This window comes from Eulemur rufifrons, chromosome 16, assembly GCF_041146395.1.
Source record: "Eulemur rufifrons isolate Redbay chromosome 16, OSU_ERuf_1, whole genome shotgun sequence".
NCBI classification, from domain to species: domain Eukaryota; kingdom Metazoa; phylum Chordata; class Mammalia; order Primates; family Lemuridae; genus Eulemur; species Eulemur rufifrons.
Window position 1 is genome coordinate 26,628,220 of NC_090998.1, and position 20,260 is coordinate 26,648,479.

Consider the following 20,260-nt stretch of genomic DNA (forward strand, 5'->3'; position numbering starts at 1 on the left):
CAGAGACATCTTGGGACCTAAGCAAGAAAAATGGCTAAGCTGAGAAAGAAGAAGATAGGAGAAGACAGCAGCGCAGACCAAACCCAGAGAGGCTGAGACCCCAGTGAAAGGGTAAGGGACGCTTCCCCTCCCCCATCTAGGTACCTTTGGTAAAAAGTGGGACACAAAACATACTGAAGGTACTTCTACCCTCCATGAGCCCAGGCATGTCAGCTAAATAGGAATAGCAACCCCAGCAAACCCCAGAAGTTTGGGTGTTAAAAAGGGACACTCCACAGGAGAGTGCCAGGAGAGATCAGACTGTTGGCTGTCTCACAACTAGACACTTCTTCCTCTGTACTTCCTCCAATCATGGTATCAGAGAAAGTAATTGCACCTTGGTTCAGCTGATAGCCACAGCCCCTCACCACCCACTGCATCCACGAGAATACTCTGACTGAAAAGCACATAAACTGCTACTGCTCTACGGCAGGTGTGGGTTCTCGACTGAACCTGCCACTGAAATCAGAGCCACCACTGCCATTAGCAAGCTTCCTGTCCCACCTGGGGGACAAGAGCTTACCATGGACACAAAAGACCATCTTGGCAGCTAGCTCTTCTACACAAACTTCAATCAATGACACAGGGAGCACAACCCTATAGCTAAGCATAGAAACTTCCAACTTAGGGAGTGGCTGATTTGTACTCATAAGTACCATCCACCATCTCAGAGATTAAGCTGGGGGACCTAACTCACTACACAGCCTTGGGAAGAGGTGAAGACAGCAGGTCAGAGGTAACCCAAGAGGTTCATCAAACCTGCTAATACTTCATAGACAACTTAGGATCAGCACTCCTCTGCCTGGCATACTCAGGGACTGATTCTTGGGGACCCAAGACAGGCCCTTAATCCAGGCTTAGAATCCCCAGGTCTTGACTGAAAGGCCAGATGACAAGGAACCAGTGAAAGTAATACAGAAGCATGAAAAATCAGAGCTAAAGGACACCCCCAAAAGAAAATAATAACTCCTTACCAATGGAGTTATTATTATCAAAACAAAAAGATTAAAATGACAGATGAAGAATTTTGAATAAGGATTGTAAGGAAGCTCACTGAAATACAAGAAAAAATAGAAGTCCAACACAAAGAAACCACAAAAGCAATGCAGGAAATGAATGAAAAATTCACTAAAGAAATCAATTACTAAAAAAAAAAAAAAAAAAAAAAAAAAAATCAGAGCTTCTGGAAATGGAAAATTCGTTCAAGAAAATACAAAACACAGTGAAGAGCCTTAAGAATAGGCTAGATTAGGCAGAAGAAAGAATCTCAGAGGTTGAAGACAACACCTTTGACTTAAACAAGTCAAAGAGAAAGAACACACAAATAAGAAGAATGAACAAAACCTACAAGAAATATAGGACTATGTAAGGAAGATTAACATAAAAATCATAGGCAACCCTGAGGGCAAAGAAGAAAATACACAAGGAGTGGAGAAACCTATTTGAGGGAATAATTGATGAAAATTTCCCAGGATTTCCTAGAAATCTAGATATCCAGGTACAAGAAGCTCAAAGGACTCCAAGGAGATTCATTATGAGGAAGCAATCATGGACACAAAATAGTCATCAGACTGGGCAAAGTAAAAATGAAAGAGGCACTCCTACAAGCAATAAGGTGAAAGCAGGAGGTAACTTACAAAGAAAAACATGTCAAGACTAACTGCAGACCTCCAACTGAGACCTTACAAGCCAGAGGGGATTGAGGTCCCATTCTCAGTCTTCTAAAACAGAATAATGGCTAGTGTAGAATTTTGTATCCTACAAAACTAAGTTTCTTATATGATGGAGAAATAAAGACTTTTTCAGACAAACAAACACTAAAGGAATTTGTCAAGACCAGACTTGACCTGCAGGAAGTACTCAGAACTGTATTATACGTGGATCAGCACAATAGACACCCACCAGTGTAAAATCACTGAAAAGCTAAAGGTCAGAGCCCAGACACCATAATGGCTCAAGAGGTGAAACAAAGCAATACAGTTCTACTCAACAGGATGAACAGAAATCTAATCATCAATTTTTTCAATAAATGTGAATGGCTTGAACTCCTCACTCTAGAGACATAGGCTGGCTGACTAGATAAAAAATACAAGCCAAGTATCTGCTGTCTCCAGAAAACACATCTAACTGACAAGGACTTATTTGGACTCAAGGTGAAGGGATGGAAAACAATATTTCATGCAAGTGGAAACCAAAAGAAAGCTGGTGTAGCCATTCTCATATCAGAAAACATAGACTTCAAATCAATAAAAATAAAGATGGTCATTATATAATGATGAAGGGAACAATTCAACAAGACATAATCCTAAATATTTATGCACCTAACAGAGGTGCATTCAGATTCATAAAGCAAACCCTACTTGATCTAAACAAAATGATAAACAGCAGCACTGTAATATCTGGGGACTTCAACACTTCACTGACAGTATGGGATAGATCCTCTAAGCAGCAAATAAACAAAGAAACAATGGACTTAAATAGGACTCTAGAACAAATAGGCCTAACAGACATTTACAGAACATTTTACTCCAAAACTACTAAATATATGTTCTTATCATCAGCTTGTGAAACATTCTCTAAGACTGATCACATCCTGGGACACAAAACATGTCTCAACAAAATTTTTATCAGTTTTTTTTTAATTTCAGCTTATTAAGGGGGTACAAAAGTTCAGGTTATATATATTGTCCATGCCCCCCCGAGTCTGAGCTTCAGGTGTGTCCATTCTCCAGACAGTGCACATCACACTCATCATGTAGATATACACCCATCCCCCCAAGTCAGAACTTCAAGCGTGTCCATTCCCCAGACAGTGTGCATCACACTCATCATGTAGGTATACACCCATCCGCCCCTCCATCCCCCACCTCTGTCCGATACCCAATTGGTGTTATTCCCAAATGTGCACTTAGTTGATGATCAGGGAAACAAATTTTCTGGTGAGTATATGTGGTGTTTATTTTTCCATTTTTGGGATACTTCATTTAATAGAATGGGTTCCAACTCTCTCCAGGAGAACAAGAGATTCTATATCACCGTTATTTCTTATAGCTGAGTAATACTCCATGATATACATATACCACATTTTGCTAATACATTCATGAATTGATGGGCATTTGGGTTGTTCCAACATCTTTGCAATTGTGAATTATGCTGCTATAAATATTCGGGTGCAGGTGTCTTTTTTATAGAATGACCTTTGTTCTTTTGGGTAGATGCCCAATAATGGGATTGCTGGATCGAATGGTAGGTCTACTTGAATCTGTTTAAGGTATCTCTATATTGCTTTCCACAGGGGTTGCACTAGCTTTCAGTCCCACCAGCAGTGTATGAGTGTTCCTGTGTCTCCACATCCATGTCAACAAATTTTAAAAGATAGAAATTATACCATGTGTCTTCTTAGAGCACACTGAAATAAAATTAGAAATCAAATCAAACAGAAACACTCAACCCTACACAAAGTCATGGAAATTAAACAACCTACTGCTGAATGATTATTGGGTCAAGAAGGAAATTGAGATGGAAATCAAAAGATTGTTCAAACTAAATGACAAAGGGGACACAAGTTATCAAAATCTTTGGAATTCAGCAAAATCAGTCCTAAGAGGAAAGTTCATAGCCTTAAATGCCTACATTCAAAAGACAGAAAGATCACAAATCAACAATCTAATGAGTCATCTCAAGGAACTAGAAAAGAAAGGGCAAACCAAACCCAAACCCAGCAGAGGAAAAGAAATAACTATAGTCAGAGCAGAACTAAATGAAATGGAAAACAAAGAAAAAAACAAAAGATCAATGAAACAAAATGTTGGTTCTTTGAAAAGATAAACAAAATTGACAGGCCTCTCACTAGATTAGCCAGAAACAAAAAGGAAAGAACCTAATAACCTCAATCATAAATTTAAAAAAAAGATATTGCAACTGATATCACAGAAAAACATAATATCATCTCTGAATACTATAAAAATCTCTATGCACATAAATTTGAAAATGTTGAGGAAATGTATAAATTTTTGAAAACACACTCTCTAGGCTCAATCAGGAAGAAACAGAACTCTTGAACAGACCAATAACAAGCAACAAAATTGAAGGAGCAATAAAAAATTTCCCAACCAAAAAATTCCCAGACCAGATGGTTTCACAGCCGAATTTCACCAGACCTACAAAGAAGAATAGGTACCTATACCGCAGAAATTATTTCATAATATTGCAAAGGAAGGGATCCTCCCCAACTCATTCTATGAAGCCAATATCACCTTGATATAAAGGCCAGGAAAGGACACACACACAAAAATAAAACTACAGACCAATATTGCTTATGAACATAGATTAAAAAATTCTAATAAAATCCTAGCAAACCAAATTCAGCTGCACATCAAAAAAATAATCCACCACTACCAAGGGGGCTTCATCCCAGAGATGCAAGGATGTTTCAATGTACGCAAATCTATAAATGTGATTCACCACATAAATAGAAGAAAAACAAAGACCATGTGATCCTCTCAATAGATGCCGAAAAAGCATTTGACAAAATTCAGCACCCTTTTATGAGAAGAACTATTAAGAAAATAGGCGTAGATGGAACATACCTCAAAATTATGAAAGCCATGTACAACAAACCCACAGCCAGCATCATATTGAATGGGGAAAAATCTATAGCTTAGAACTGCTTAGAACTGGAACCAGACAAGGTTGCACACTGTCACCACTCCTATTCAACATAGTGCTGGAAGTCCTAGTCAGAGAAATCAGGCAGGAGAAGGAAATTAAGGGTATCTCAATGGGGAAAGAAGAGATCAAAATATCATTCTTTGCTGACTATATGATCTTATATCTAGAAAACCCCAAAGGTTCTGCCAAGAGACTCCTGGAATTAATAAATAAATTCAGCTAAGTCTCAGGTTACAAAGTCAATATGCACAAATCCGTAGCATTCCTTTACACTAACAACAGTCAACCTGAGAACAAAATCAAAGACTCAATACCTTTCAAAATAGCAACAAAGAAAATAAAATACCTCAGAATATATTTAACCAAGTAGGGGAAGACCTCTGTAGGAGAACTACAAAATACTGAGGAAGAAAATCACAGAGGATGTAAACAAATAGAACAACATATCATGCTCATGAATCAACAGAATCAACATTGTTAAAATGTCTATACTACCCAAGTGACTTACAGATTCAATAAAATTCTGATGAAAACACCAATGTCATTTTTTCACAGATCTAGAAAAAATAAGTCTCTGCTTCATATGGAACCAGAAAAGACCCTGAATAGCCAAAGCAACCTTAAACAAAAAGAATAAAATGGGAGGCATCACTTTACCTGACTTCAAGCTGTACTACAAGGCTACAGTAACCAAGACAACATGCTACTGGCACAAGAACAGAGACATAGACCAATGGCACAGAACAGAGAATCCAGATATAAAACTATCCTCATATTGCCATCTTATATTTGACAAGGCAAACAAAAACATACCCTCAGGAAAAGAATCCCTATTCAATAAACGGTGCTAGGAAAATTGGATAGCCACATATACAAGACTGAAACAGGAGGCACACCTCTCACCATTCACAAATATTAATTCATGATGGATAGCGGACTTAAACCTAAGGCATGAGACTATAAGAATCCTAGAAGAAAATGCTGGAAAAACTCTTATAAATATCAGCTTAGGCAAAGAATTTGCCTTTGGGGTCTATTAAAAAATAGAAATTTTTTGACCCAACAATCTTTTGATTTCCATCTCAATTTCCTTCTTGACCCAATAATCATTCAGCAGTAGATTGTTTAATTTCCATGACTTTGTGTAGGGTTGAGTGTTTCTGTTTGATTTGATTTCTAATTTTATTTCAGTGTGCTCTAAGAAGACACATGGTATAATTTCTATTTTTTAATAGACCCCAAAGGCAATCACAGCAATAACAAAAAATAAATAACTGGGATCTGATTAAATTCAAAAGCTTTTTCATAGCCAAGAAAACAAGCAATACGAGCAAACAGACAACCTACAGAATGGAAGAAAATATTTGCATGCTATATACCTGATAAAGGGCTAATAACCAGAATTTACAAAGAACTCGAACAAATCAACAAGAAAAATTCAAACCACCCCATTAGAAAGTGGGCAAAAGACATGAACAGAAACCTTTCTTTCTTTTTTTTTTTTTTTTTTTTTTTGAGACAGAGTCTCACTCTGTTGCTCAGGCTAGAGTGAGTGCCGTGGCGTCAGCCTAGCTCACAGCAACCTCAAACTCCTGAGCTCAAGCGATCCTCCTGTCTCAGCCTCCCGAGTAGCTGGGACTACAGGCATGTGCCACCATGCCAGGCTAATTTTTTCTATATATATTTTTAACTGTCCATATAATTTCTTTCTATTTTTAGTAGAGATGGGGTCTCGCTCTTGCTCAGGCTGGTCTCGAACTCCTGAGCTCAAACGATCCACCCACCTCGGCCTCCCAGAGTGCTAGGATTACAGGCGTGAGCCACCACACCTGGCCTAAGAAACCTTTCAAAAGAAGATATAGACTAATGGCCAGTCAACATATGACAAAATGCTCAACAGCTCTCATCATCAGAGAAAAGCAAATCAAAACCACAATGAGATATCACCTAACTTCAGTGAGAGTGGCTTTTATCAAAAAGTCCTAAAACAACAGATGCTGGCATGGATGCAGGGAGGAAGGAATACTTATACACTGTTGGTGGGACTACAAACTAGTACAACCTCTACGGAAAATATTATGGAGATACCTCAAAAAACTGAAAGTAGACCTACCATTTGATCTAGCAATCCCATTATTGGGTATTTACCCAAAGTAAAAAAAGTCTTTTTATCAAAAAGACACCTTCACTCAAATATTTATAGCAGCACAATTCACAATTGCAAAGATGTGGAATCAAATCAAGTGCCCATCAATACGTGGGCAGATTAATAAAATGTGGTATATACCATGGAATACTACTCAGAAATAAAAAAAAAAAAAAAACTCGTTAACTAATACCTTTTGTAACAACCTAGATGGAACTGGAGACCATTCTTCTAAGTGAAATATCACAAGAATGGAAAAACAAACAACACATATACTCACTTGGAACTAATAGGTTAACACTCATGTGCACTAGCAAAACTCGACAGAAATCAATCAGGTGGGTGTGGGGAGGAGGAGATGGGTAAATGCAAACCTAACAGATACAATGCACACTATCTGGGTGATGGGCACACTTGTAACTTTTATTCAAATTGTATAAAAGCAATTCATGTAACCACAATGTTTGTACCCCTTTAATATTCTGAAATTTAAAAAAAATATGAAGTTATAATCACAAGACATTAGAAGAGATAGCATCAGAACCAAGTTAAGGATCATTAAACCTTATTTGAAGCAGAAAATATCACGTGATGAAAGGTACACATCTCCCTTTGAGAATACGTATTCACTCATTTCATAAACATTTAGAAATTTAAAAAATGAATACTTAGAACCTACAACAAAGGAAAAATATCTTTGTATATAAACCAAAAGAAGAATAAATCAATAGAAAGAATAATCAAGATTTTTAAATGGACAAAAGGTAATGGCAGTTAATTTAAAAAAAAAAAAAAAAAAAAAAAGCTAGGCATAGTCATATGTATGCCTATAGTCCCAGCTATTTGGGAAGCTGAGACAGGAGGATCTCTTGAGTCCAGGAGTTCAAGGCCAGGCTGGGTAACATAGTGAGGGACCCCCCATCTCAAACTAGCAAACTTACTTTACCCCCATTAATGATAAAAGAAAAAAAAGTAAAACTGCCTATCAAACTGACATCTTAGGTTCTGGGCATGGTTAAAGAGGATTCTATGCAGTGCTAATGGCAGTGAAAACTGAGTTAGCCTTTCTAAAGAGTGATTTAGCAAAACTTTATACCAATAAAAAAACAGCAAAAATTCGTGCAAAAAACCCCCAAGTTCTGAGTCCCTAGGCATTGTCCTCATTTGGAAGTATACATAAGGGAATGTATACATAAGGTCTCTCTCACAGGCTTTCTTTTAGTCAGGTAAATGAAGATGATTTCAGGTAGAAACCAAGGCTACCAATGAAATAGCCATCATAATAGACAATGACTGTGGAAGAAATGGATCATGCTATTATACTTTAGACTGAGAAACCTTCTTTAGGAGTGACCATTCCCTCATTTACTTATTTGTTAAGTGCTTTCTATGTGTCAGGGACTGTTCTAGGCCCTGGGCCTTCTTGAGTAAAGAGACAAAAGTTCCAGCCCCCGTGAAGCTCACATTCAATAGGGAAGATACAGACAAATCATACTCATGAAAACAAAAATCATAATGTATACGGTGAGTGCTCTCAAAGTAGGGGGCTGAGAAGTATGGAGGCAGGGAAGAGGCAACTTGTATCAGTTGTATTAAGAAGTTAAAATTCTATTCTGGGCGTGCTGGCTCATGCCTACAATCCTAGCACTTTGGGAGGCAGGAGGATTGTTTGAGGCCAGGAATTCAAGACCCCATCTCTACAAAAGAGTAGAAAAAATTAGCCAGGCATGGTGGCACAAGCATGTAGTCCCAGCTACTTGAGAGGCTGAGGCAAGAGGATCACTTGAGCCCAGGAGTTTGAGGTTGCAGTGAGCTCTGATGATGCCACTGCACTCTAGCCCATGTAATAGAGTGATACTCTATCTCAAAAAGAAAAACAAAAAAGGAAAAGAAAAGGTAACATTCTAGTTAAGAATCCAGGGAGGTGAGGGACAAGGATGAGAAGCAGCTCTTCAACTGCTGGGAGTAGACAAGCAATGGCCCTGAGGTTGGAATGAGAAGTACCAGGAGCCTGTGAGCTAGAGAAGGAGGTGAGAAGCCTTCCAGGGAGGTTGAATTTTATTCCAGCTGCAAGGAGAAGCCCTAGAGCAGTTTTAATCAATGGGGGCAGGGGAGGTGATCTGATTATTGGGGGAAATGTGCCAAGTGGATAGGCTGGTTAATAGTTTTTCTGTAATTTAAATGAAATTGTACTTAGAAAGAAAGATTCTTTAAACAAATGTTTATGGCTTCTAACACCCCAATTTAATCTCTCAGAATTTATCCAAAGAAAACAACCTCACCCTCAAAGCAGTTTTCTTGGCCTCTATTACACGTACTTCAGAATCAAGCAAGAACATGTACCACACACACTCTCACGATGACATATACCAACTCATTTTCTTTGCAGGTTTGCTCCATTAACCAAATTATTTCTATCACTTTCCTACCTCCCACACGTTACAGAGAGCCAAAAAGCTCTTCTCATTACACCTATCCAAACAGGAGGTGGCAAGTTTGTGTTGTTGCACAAAACCAGATTTGCCTGTGCATGAAATGAAAAATGAGGGCTGCCATATTTGTAGCAAATCTCTTTAATCCTACCACTTTAAAAGGCTTTAATGTATTTTGCTTTATTTTTTTCATTCATCTCCCTCCCCCATTCCTGCTCTATTTTTAACCATCTTCCAACCTCTTCCTCTTCTACACTATATGCTCTTCTAAGCATCCTCGTGTGGTTCAGGTATGTTTGAAGAAGGTGGACCCTCTTGTCTTGCCCCCTCCCTCCCAAATACACACACACACACACACACACACACTTTCTCTCTCTCCCTTTAGTATATCTGCTTTGTGGATTCAAATTTTGAAAATACTAAGGGTGCACAGGGATAGAAAGGCATGCCTATTACATGAATCAACATTTTGGTGGTATTATTACCGAGTCACTCTTGATCATAAGCTGCCTACACAGAAGGCACAACGTTTACATGCCAAGACGGATTTCCTGCCATCCTTCTCCCACTTCTCCCACTCCCGCTTTCTTCATAAATGGTCAGAACCGAGTTGATACTGATGCTGGTCTTAGTCATCTCATACCCATAGTCTTTAACCTAGCAAGACACCTGAATGTTGAAGGACATTTGTTCAGGTAGGAGTTAATAGCTCAGAGTTTAAAATAATTCTATGGACTTCTCCAATATTCAAGTACTTGTTCACAATCACAAGATTTTCTTTTTACCTGAAACATCTGTACCTATAGGGTAGAAAAGATTCCAAGACAATTGCAATAACTACTATCCTCACTTCCAGCATAAGCTACCAACCAGAAGGAGAACACAGTTTATAGCGTTTCAAAGAAAACGAGTGAACCCACATATACAGTGCTTTTTGCTAAATTCTTCCTGAATATATTAACGGGATAATGTGAACATTTATTACCTGGCCCAGATGTACTGTCTGCTGAAGGTGTGAGTGGTGGTAATTGTTGTTCTAAGGCTTATGCTTTTATTTTTTGTCTGAAGTGAAGCAGGACCTCTATTTGGGAAGAACATGTTAAAAACAAAGATGAAAGCCTGAGGACAAAATGTACTCTGTACCAAAGCAGCATTGTCAAAAGGAAACACAAATCCAGGATTAAAGCAGCCTCAGGAAAAATTGGTTTTATCCTAACTCTGCCCAAGGGAGAACTTACTCTTACAGAGCCTTGCATTTTAATGTGTTTAGAAACTAAGTGAAATTCTACTCTATGATTTTCTTTTATAATGCTCATTTGTATCGTACTCACTGCTCCCAAACCCACTCTAAAGAAAGAGGCACTGTTTTCATAATATTTGAAAACAACTTACCTTTGATTTTGGATTGGATCCAGTCCAAGAAGACCCTCACCCTGGCAAATACCCCTGGCTTCCATGGCAGGACACAGCCAGCTCCCCAGCTGACAATGCCATACAGGACAAAGGGACCACTTTCACGTCTACATACCAATGGACCACCAGAGTCTCCCTGAAACAAGAAAACCTGTTCTAGAAAATTGCTTTAATTTAAAGCTCCTGCATTCAAATGTTGGAAAGGAATGACCAATAGTTTATTTATAAAGTGTTTAATTTAGATATTTGTTCTTTGTCAATCTGTATACTTTAGATATTAATACTTAACTGTAAATTCACTTTTTCACAAAATGGAACAAAATTTAAGGATAATCGGGTGGTAATTTGATTGCGGGGTTAAGTGAAAACCTAGTTCACGTAATAAAAATTACTAAGTCTTCCCAGCCCCATCAGAGGGGCTCCTTCTTCAAATGATATCGTCAATTAGTGAAACTATAACATTTAAGATTTCAAGCTGTATCTTTTTAAAATCAAAATTTAATCAGAAAACTGCACAGTGGCTCAAACTGATCCAACTTAAGAAATGGGCTACCTGTCCCATTAAGGTAACTGAGTTAGGATCAGCGGGTGCCAGCCTCCGTAAGTAGCGTTTTCCCTATCACTGGACACTCTTAACACAATCTATTCAGATCAACTCAAAAGTAGAATTATGACATATGCAGAGAAACTAGAAGAGAATGTTGGGGGTAGGGTGAAGAAAAAGAAATTGAAGGCTATCTATTAGCTATTAAAATGCATTTGTTCTAATTCTAGCATTATAATTTTATTCAGCTTACCTAAGGATTTCAAAGTTACAAAATTTCAGAGATTATAAGGGCTGAACTAATCACTAGGTTATCAGATGCAGAAACTCACCCTTAGAGAAATAAGTGATCTGTGCCATTTTGCACATAGGTAGCAGCAGCAGCAGAATCTGAGCCCACATCACCTGCTGGAGTCCAGCTCTTCCCTCTCCAGCAGGTGAATGAGTGTTCATTAATGGAGCCACCTCGGGCAGCTCTAGTATCTGGCTATTCAATTGCAGCACTCAAGATTCATAGACATTTAACTTATTATTTTCACTGTCTTAGATATTGCTATTTCGGTCATGATTAGAGTGAACACAGTTCAAAAGGCAAAAATACTACCCAACAGCATCATGGGCTCATGTAGATAGAGAGTTCTCTCGATTTTCCTCAAAATACTTGCTTTGTTTAAGTTAACAAATTATAAGTAGAAGGGGAGATTTTGAAGGAAACAGTGATTTTTTATTTGTATAAATTTAAGGGGTACAAGTGCAGTTTTGTTATACAGATACATGGCATCATGGGGAAGTCTAGACTTTTAGTGTAACCTTCACCTGAATTATGCACATTGTATCCATTAAGTAATTTCTCATCACTTGCCCCTTCCCATCATCCCCCTTCTCTGAATCTCCAATGTCTATTATTCCACATTCTATGTCCATGTGTACACATTACTTAGCTCACACTTATAAGTGAGAACATGTGGTATTTGACATTGTGTATCTGAGTTGTTTCACTTAAGATAACGACTTCTAGTTCCAACCATGTTGCTGCAAAAGACATTCCATTCTTTTCCATGGCTGAATAGTATTCCATTGTATATATACACATTTTCTTCATTCATCTGTTGATGAACACATAGGTTGATTCCATATCTTTGCTATCATGAACAGTGCTGAGGTTAACATACGAGTATACCAAGGGCCCAAAATATGTATGTCACACATATTCATCTATGAATGAGGACTAACGTCTTACACATGTCTCCTCAGCTTCAGTGTGACAATCGATGCACTTGTTTACATGTATTTCTATTTCCATCATGTGCCCTTTGTACCCCAGGAGACCTAGTACAACACTTGGCACATAATAGATGCTTAAGAAATATTTGCTTAATTTATAGTGAAGTGCTCTAAATTAGATGTATCAAAAACAAGCCTTAAAACATATGATTTTCATTTTTTAAGGTAGTCTTTCCAATTTTTAATCAGGTCTTTTAGGGGACAGACAAAAACATATTTAGGACCAAACTAAATCCTTTGTCTTCCTATAAAATAAATTAAGCTGATGGTACATACCTGAGATATCTATTTTATATGAAGAATTTCACAGAAGGAACTCTAAATTGGGAATAAAGAGATAGGGTCCCTAGTCTTTAAAGTAGAAAAATTAACATTTCTCTGGGCCTAATTTTTTTCACATAAAGATTATAATTAAGACCCCCTTCTGGTCTGAAAATGGTTTGATGTGTCCAGTCAGGTTTTTTTTTTTTTTTAATCTTAAATCATTCATTCTTTCAGTATCAACACATAGACAACATATAATTTTTCAGGCAATTACAAATATTTGATATACAGGGAATCTAATTTCTTTTATTGCTGGTATCTACCCTAGGATCTAGCAAATGGTAGATAACATACAATAAACAGATGAACATTTTTTTATTTAAAAAATTATCCAGTGCTACTGTGAGCCAGGCATACTGAACAAGACAGAGTATAAACAAATAAGACGGTGATAGTAGCTATAAAGGAAATGGAGTGAATGGTAGAAAATAAAGGCAGGTAAACGTGTGTGCTTACATGTGCACGCATGTGTATGCAGTTTCAACAACGTCTGAGCTGATACGTGAAGGAGGAGGAGGAGTCAGATTTTCAAAAACCTGGAGGAACAGCATTTTATGCAAAAAAAAATATCTGGGTTAAGGCCCTAGGACAGAGAAGACATGGCAGGTTGGGAGGTTAGAAGGTAATCCATGTGACTGAAACATAGTAAGTAAGGAGAAAAAAAGCATGAAATAGATGGAAAGTTAGCAGAATAGGACACACATCACTGTGAGGATAGAGATCTATCACTTTGTAGGTCAAAAGAACTTCGAATTAAAAAAAATCTAAAATCCACTGCACAAAAAACAGGATTCCACGTTGCATATCTGAAACCCCCATGTCTCCACACTCCAACATTGTTATTTTTACCTTCGTGGATGAGAAATTACATTAGCAGGTCCATTACCTTTGAGCATACACAGGAGAATAAAAATAAATTCCCTGATAGAAAAAGTCCATTTTATCGAAGCAAGTTTCTAAAGTCACCTTTTCAGTAATTCAGTGATCTTCATAAAAGAAAGCTAACTATATTTATTGGAATCTCAACTCTTATTTTTCTTCCCATATACTGGCAGTATTTAGTCACGCTGCAGGCCAAAGTGACAGCTGTACACAGCTGAAATAAGTGCCAACTGAGATAATGGTATTTGGGCCACCTATGACATGGACTTCTCTAAACTCCTCTCTGGTTCTTTTGCTCCTTTGACACAAAATAAGATTGTCCCATAATGTTAGATGCTGTCAAATATAACAAAGACAACAGACCCACTTGTGATTTCCTTGATTCAAAGCAGAAAGAAAAACCATTCCTCAAATTCTACAATAAACTAAGGGAGAGGATGAATACATTAATTAACAGCACTTATCTATCTGATTTTTATAAGATAACATTTAAGTATCTAGCAGACAGTGTGTGCACTGTTCCCACGTTCCTCATATCTTCCAGTATCTATGGTGGCTCTGTGCCTGAGGGCTGTTCCCTCTCTCCTCTCCACTCTAACCCAGGAGACAGCCCCAAAGTGTGGGAAATGCTGAGGAATTAACATTCCCCTCCCACAGCAGCCCCCAAACTATGACTTTTGGGAAGTAGTGTACAAATACCCCAGCTCCCTCACCCTCAGATGGGTAAACATACCAGTGTATTTTGCATCACTGCCAGGATGGAGCTTTAGTCCCTCACTGTGGTAGCTGTCTTAATAGCACATTTAGATTGGCTGCCTTCCCTTCCCTGAACCATCTCCTCCCTCTCCGACCAGTGATGTCTATTCATCCTAAAACATCATTACACTTGGATCTTTGTCTCCGAGTCTGCTTCTGGGGAATACAAATTAAGACATGCAACATCAAAACAGAATTTAAGTAGTACTCAATACCATGAAAGGAAGGGTTTAATTACAATAAACTTATATTCAGTGTTAAGGGGGGGGGGGACCTCATTCCTTCTTTTTTCATGTTTTCACATGGAATGAATTTCTACATAGATGATGCCCAGTTGCTTCTCCCCATGGAGGTGACATCCATTGGTTCATGTTTCTTGACTTAGTGGTGGGGAGAACTATCAAAAAGTTGCAAAGGCTAGAGATTCATTCTTCCTTCCCTCTCTACCCCAGACTAGCGTCAAGAAGTCAGAAGTAGCGTATCTGCCCTACAGACCCAAACTTTCCCTTAGGTGGGTTGCCCCAGATTCACCGTTGGAGGTGAACATTCAGAGTGTTCGAAACTCTTTAGATTGTATATGTAAAGTCACATCCCTCAATTGACTCTGAAAATCAAAGCTAGTATTTTGCAATCCATTCATCCATATTCTGTCTTTGTCTTAGTTGATTCTGAACTTGCCAACAGCAAGCTTGCCCAACTGACATCTTTATGATGGATGTCACAAAGTGAGAATACGCAGATTAGTAATAATTTAAAACAAGAAAACTTTTGAAGTCATAAGTAGAATACATAAATCTAGAACCTTTGTTTCTTTTCCTTTTCCCAAAGGCTTAACCATCTCTGAACGCATCTCCCCGGCCTGCCTAAGGTGCTGCCATCGCACCTTCTCATGGGCTCCAGTGTGCCCACTGGCCACTCTGGCATCTCAGCAAGTTTGGATTAAGTGACTTGCTCTTCCTCGTATCCTACCGGCCCTCATGCCGAAATGTGGTACGATGTTTGAAGCACAGGCCAGGTTGGTCACAGTGGCATCAAGAGTGGTTTCCCTCTGTCTAAGGAGACTCTCCAGCAAAAGGCAATTTTCTACCTTCCTGCACAAAATCAGAATCCTCTCACCTGGCAGAAATCTTTCCCTTCAGATGCAGCAAAGCCAGCACAGATCATCTTCTCTGTGATCCCTCCGGGGTGAGCAGAATAGTAAGCGTGTTCACAGACCTCTCTTTCTAACACAGACACTTGAATTTGCTGTAAGCGACGTGCTAGGCCACCATCTAAGTAAGACACAGATTCAGAAAGGGAGAGCTCGATGATGAAGTAAGCAACAAGTGACGTTAAAGAAATATATTTAAGTGCGGACCTGCTCCATACCAACATAATTGTGGTCATTCAATTTGCCTGCACTGATGCAGAATATTGGGGCAGGAGGGGAAATATAAACATTTCATGTACCGTGTCTCCATTTCCAGATTTGGCATCTTTACCACTGGCAGGCAAACAAGGCCAGAAACACTTTTTTCTAGCCTATTTACAATTTAAATTTTGGTACATAAAATATCGCTGCATTAGAATTCAGAAATAAAAATTCAACAAAATATGCATTAGTAATATATATTTTATGATTATAAATAAATATGGTTAACATATTTATGCATACAATTATTTAAATATATTCTTATAAATATGATAACACATGTTTGCATGATTTCCTATTATAAACTGAAATCTTATTCCACTTTTTTCCTCTACCATCACTGAAGCTTAATCTCACCTTCAATTTAAGGTAACATTAAAAAATTTCTTCTCATACTTGACTCTCTCAGGCAGGCCTGTGCTAACTTGTATTCTGCATGACTTATTCTATTGTTTTAGATTTATGACTAATTTTTTAAAAGTTGAGCATTTTATAGCCCTATACTTTTGGGGGCAATATTAATAAAAATTACTCTACATTTATATAGCAGTCTAATATTTACAAAATTCTTTACTCCAACGTAATACGACAGCATCGTGAGGCAGGTTAATCACACTAATCTCACATGTGAAAACGCCAGACCTCTGAAAATTTGATCTCATAGCTCTTACGGAACAGAACCAGGACTCAAGCCCAGGTCCAACTCTAAATCTTGCATTCTTTTTAATGTAGTAAAAATTCTCTTTACAGGGTCCATCTTCATGAGGGCAGCTGAGGAAGTCTCGAAAATCGAGAATTCATTTTTTTCTCCCAGTTGAAAAGAATTCATCTTTTAAGTCTGTAACCACCTTTCAGTCGTCTGGTGGTCACAGAATTGGTGACGGTGGAAGGTGTGAGAGACCAGGCACTTTTGTTCAAGGGCTTTGAGGCCAGTAAGTCAATAAATACTTACTCTGAATGCTTTCTCTTTGCCATGTATGTGTCTAGTCCTGGGAAGGGGGTGGTGGGGACAGATCTGCCTCCAAGAGGCTCCCACTCTAATGGGTGGGAGGTGGCAAATGATTCCATAAAAGCATGCCAAGTACATTTCAATGCAGTGAGATGACGAACTGGGGAGTGTGGAATGTGATGGAAGGTCAGTCCTGCCTGCAGCATATGCTCCGAGAGCAACATTTCGGCTGAGAAAGGAATGATGGGGAAGCAGCGATGAGCAGATTGTAACAGGAGTGTCCCAAATGGGAGGACACAGGCGCAGAACTTCAGAAAGCAGAGCAAACCTGGTGTTTAAGAGAAAGAAAGAAGGCCACGGGACCTGTAGGTTAACCAACAAGACAAAAGAAGGAAGTGATTTTGGAGACCTAAGTGGAGGCCAAATCACAAAGAGCTCTCTAAGCAGGGCTAAGCAGTTCAAACTTCATTCTAAGTGTAACGAGAAGCCATTCAGGAATGATTGTAAGCTGAGCCATGCTGGTCTTAAATCCTAGCTTTGATATTTATTAGTCTTGGGATCTTAGCAAGTTACTTAAATCTTTCGGCCGTGACCCTCTCCATTTGCAAAGCGGGGATGATAAAAGCTCCTCACGTGGTGGGTGGCAAGATTTTATGAAAATGCAATTTGGCAGCAGGTAGCACAGTAAGCTGTGAGCATGAACACGGCAAGCAAAGATTCCTTTCTCCTTCAAGCTCAGAGATTCCAAATAAATGACATGCAGAAGGAAAACATACAAAGAAAACGATCTTATACAGCAAAAGAAGCAAAAAAAAAATATCAATCCATTCAGCTGTTTCAGTATTTTGCTATGCTTTTAAGAACTCTATAGTCTGCCAGGGGTTAGCAAACTATAGCCAGTGGGTCAATTCTGCACCACCCCCCAAACACAGGCCTGTTTTGTACAATCCAAGAAATGAGAATGGTTTGTGCATTTTTAGATGGGTGAAAAAATATCCAAAAATCCAAATCTAAATAAATTTTATAAAGAAAGTTCTATTGGAATACAGCCACACCCATTCTGTTACATATTGTCGGTGGCTGCTTTATGCTGCACAAACATATGTTTTATGCTGTAGACTTGAACAGCTGCAACAGAGACCATATGGCCTGCAAAGCCTAAAAGATTATATGGCCCTTTAGAGAAAAAGTTTGATGTCTCCTAATCTAGTCTACTTATAACCTAAGTTATCCTAAAGGAAAAATTTAAAACACTCATTCTCTATTCACTTGCTGAGCTATTACCACTGAATAAAATATGGTTTCTATCTTTTAGAAAGAAGAGCGGCTAAAACAGATACTGCTTAATATAATTTCCATGACCTACTTTCAAATATAAGGGGCAGTAATGTTTATGCAAAAGTCAAATGTTTACCTTTACTGATGCTTCCCCATCCAGTCACGGCACAGATCTCCAAGGAAAACAGAGGCTCTGGGCCATGTGGGAGACACACCGGCCTCACCGCTGAGTTGTACTCCAATGGAGAGCTCAGCTGTATGAGGGCGATGTCAGAGTCATAGCTTAGAATATTAAAGTCTTCATGCACCACTATGCGTTTGGCCCTTCTCACCTGTATCAGCGGCAAGCAAGTGCATTATAAGGTAAGAAAGTCAAAGAATCAAGCAATTTCCTTGCATAATACTTCAAAGTAATCCTAAATCTCTGCATTTACATACATCAACAAAGAAGCTGACTTTGTGCTAAATTCAAAAGAGCAGGTTTATAACTTGCCGGAGGCCAGGGACCACCTTCTGAGAACTGGTGGTCCTAGAGAAACCACACTATGTGGACTTGTGCACATAAACTCGAGTTTGCATTTCCTCACCTACTTCACCTAATTCTCAAATTAAAATGTGACCTAAAATTGCATCTTTAAATGTGGTATAAATAAGTGTTAAAGGGCACCAGTAGATTATTAACTAATCACATATTTTAACTAACAGTATTCCCTGGCATGTGACAACATTTGGAGTATAGAGAGAATGACCTTTAAAAATACTTCTCACCTGCTCAGTTGATTCCTTCAGGGTTCTATCATGGTCCCCAGCAATTATAGTCCAAGAGAGTGGATTATTTTTCCTAGAGAAAGAAAAGGTTGACATGAAAATATTTTTTATATTTCGGTCTAATCCCATCTGGCCTTACCATCATGCATGGTTCAGTTCAGCCAGGTGACACCCACTCCCCTGTCTGAGTGCTCTGTGGTCTCCCTCTCAGGGAGGACACACCTGGCCTCCTGATCTGCAAGATTCCTCGTGGATCTTGCTCCCTTCTTTTGGCCATAAAATGTCCCTGAATCCCCTACCAAATATCACCAAAGTCTTTTTATAAGTTGAGAAGGAAAAAAAAGAAAACTTAAAGCTTATTTTAATTTCAGTGATATGAATATGAAAAAAAAAAGTTACATTTATAACAAAATAGCTTCTGGTCTATGTTTTACTGTTTGAATTACCCCAGCATTATCTCACAGGGCTGTATCTTAAAGAATCATCTTTTATCAAATCATCAGAATTGACGAAACTGAGAGTATAAAGAATTTATCAGCTCAAAAATAGGCAAAGCTCACCATGGTGTTAGATATCAGGGTGCTGATTACTTTTAGGGGAGTGATGACTGGAGGGGGATGGGGTGGCTCCTGCTGGGTGTTGGGTATCAGTAATACAATAGTTTGGGTCTTGATCTGGGTGCTGATTATGTGGGTGTTCCCTTTGTGAAAATTCTTGCACACTTTTGATATACTTCAAAAAGATGCTAGAAAACTTGAGTCACATCCATTAGTTGGCCATATCAAAATCTCCAGCTGAAAAAATATCTGAGAAAGAGTCCTTCAATTGCCACAAATATATCATCACTTCTGCTTGAAGACTAAGTCACCCATTTTTTTCAAAACTGTTTCTTCAGGAAAAGGTATTGAAATTATTTTTCAATACAACTTATTCAAAGGAGAAGTTTTTTAATACACATAGGCATCTTCTTCCTAGTCACAATCATGCTCATTTCAATTCCTGGCATGATGAGTTTGACTTATTCATGTGTTTCAATATGCCTTTATTAGGGGAGTGAACTCAGGCAAAGTGCTTGGCAAGTACCTTGCAGATGGTAATAACTCCATAATGGCAGCCATGACCATTATTTTATCTGCCATGAACTCTAATGGAAGGACTGAACTTTATTTTCAAAGTCATCCTCCAAATTATTACTTGGTAGTGAAAAAACATTTCTTAAAGCTACTCTACTATTTTATATAGAAGATAACATATCCAATACAGTGAAATAAAAATCATAGAGTTGATAATACAGACCACAATTTCTAGTTAAGTCTTATGTATAAAATCATCAGATATCCTTCAATTTAGTAGAGAACACTAA

General features: G+C 38.4%; 1 protein-coding gene across 1 annotated transcript in view; it reads right to left on the reverse strand.

Annotated features, from left to right (window-relative positions):
- The window catches only part of OVCH1 (ovochymase 1), a 67,079-nt gene that overhangs the window by 21,472 nt on the left and 25,347 nt on the right, over window positions 1–20,260 (reverse strand). Inside the window, 6 exon segments of the mRNA XM_069491210.1 lie at window positions 10,274–10,322; window positions 10,324–10,367; window positions 10,681–10,837; window positions 15,608–15,762; window positions 18,266–18,461; window positions 18,898–18,970. Of these exon segments, the coding sequence (XP_069347311.1) occupies window positions 10,274–10,322; window positions 10,324–10,367; window positions 10,681–10,837; window positions 15,608–15,762; window positions 18,266–18,461; window positions 18,898–18,970 (674 nt within the window).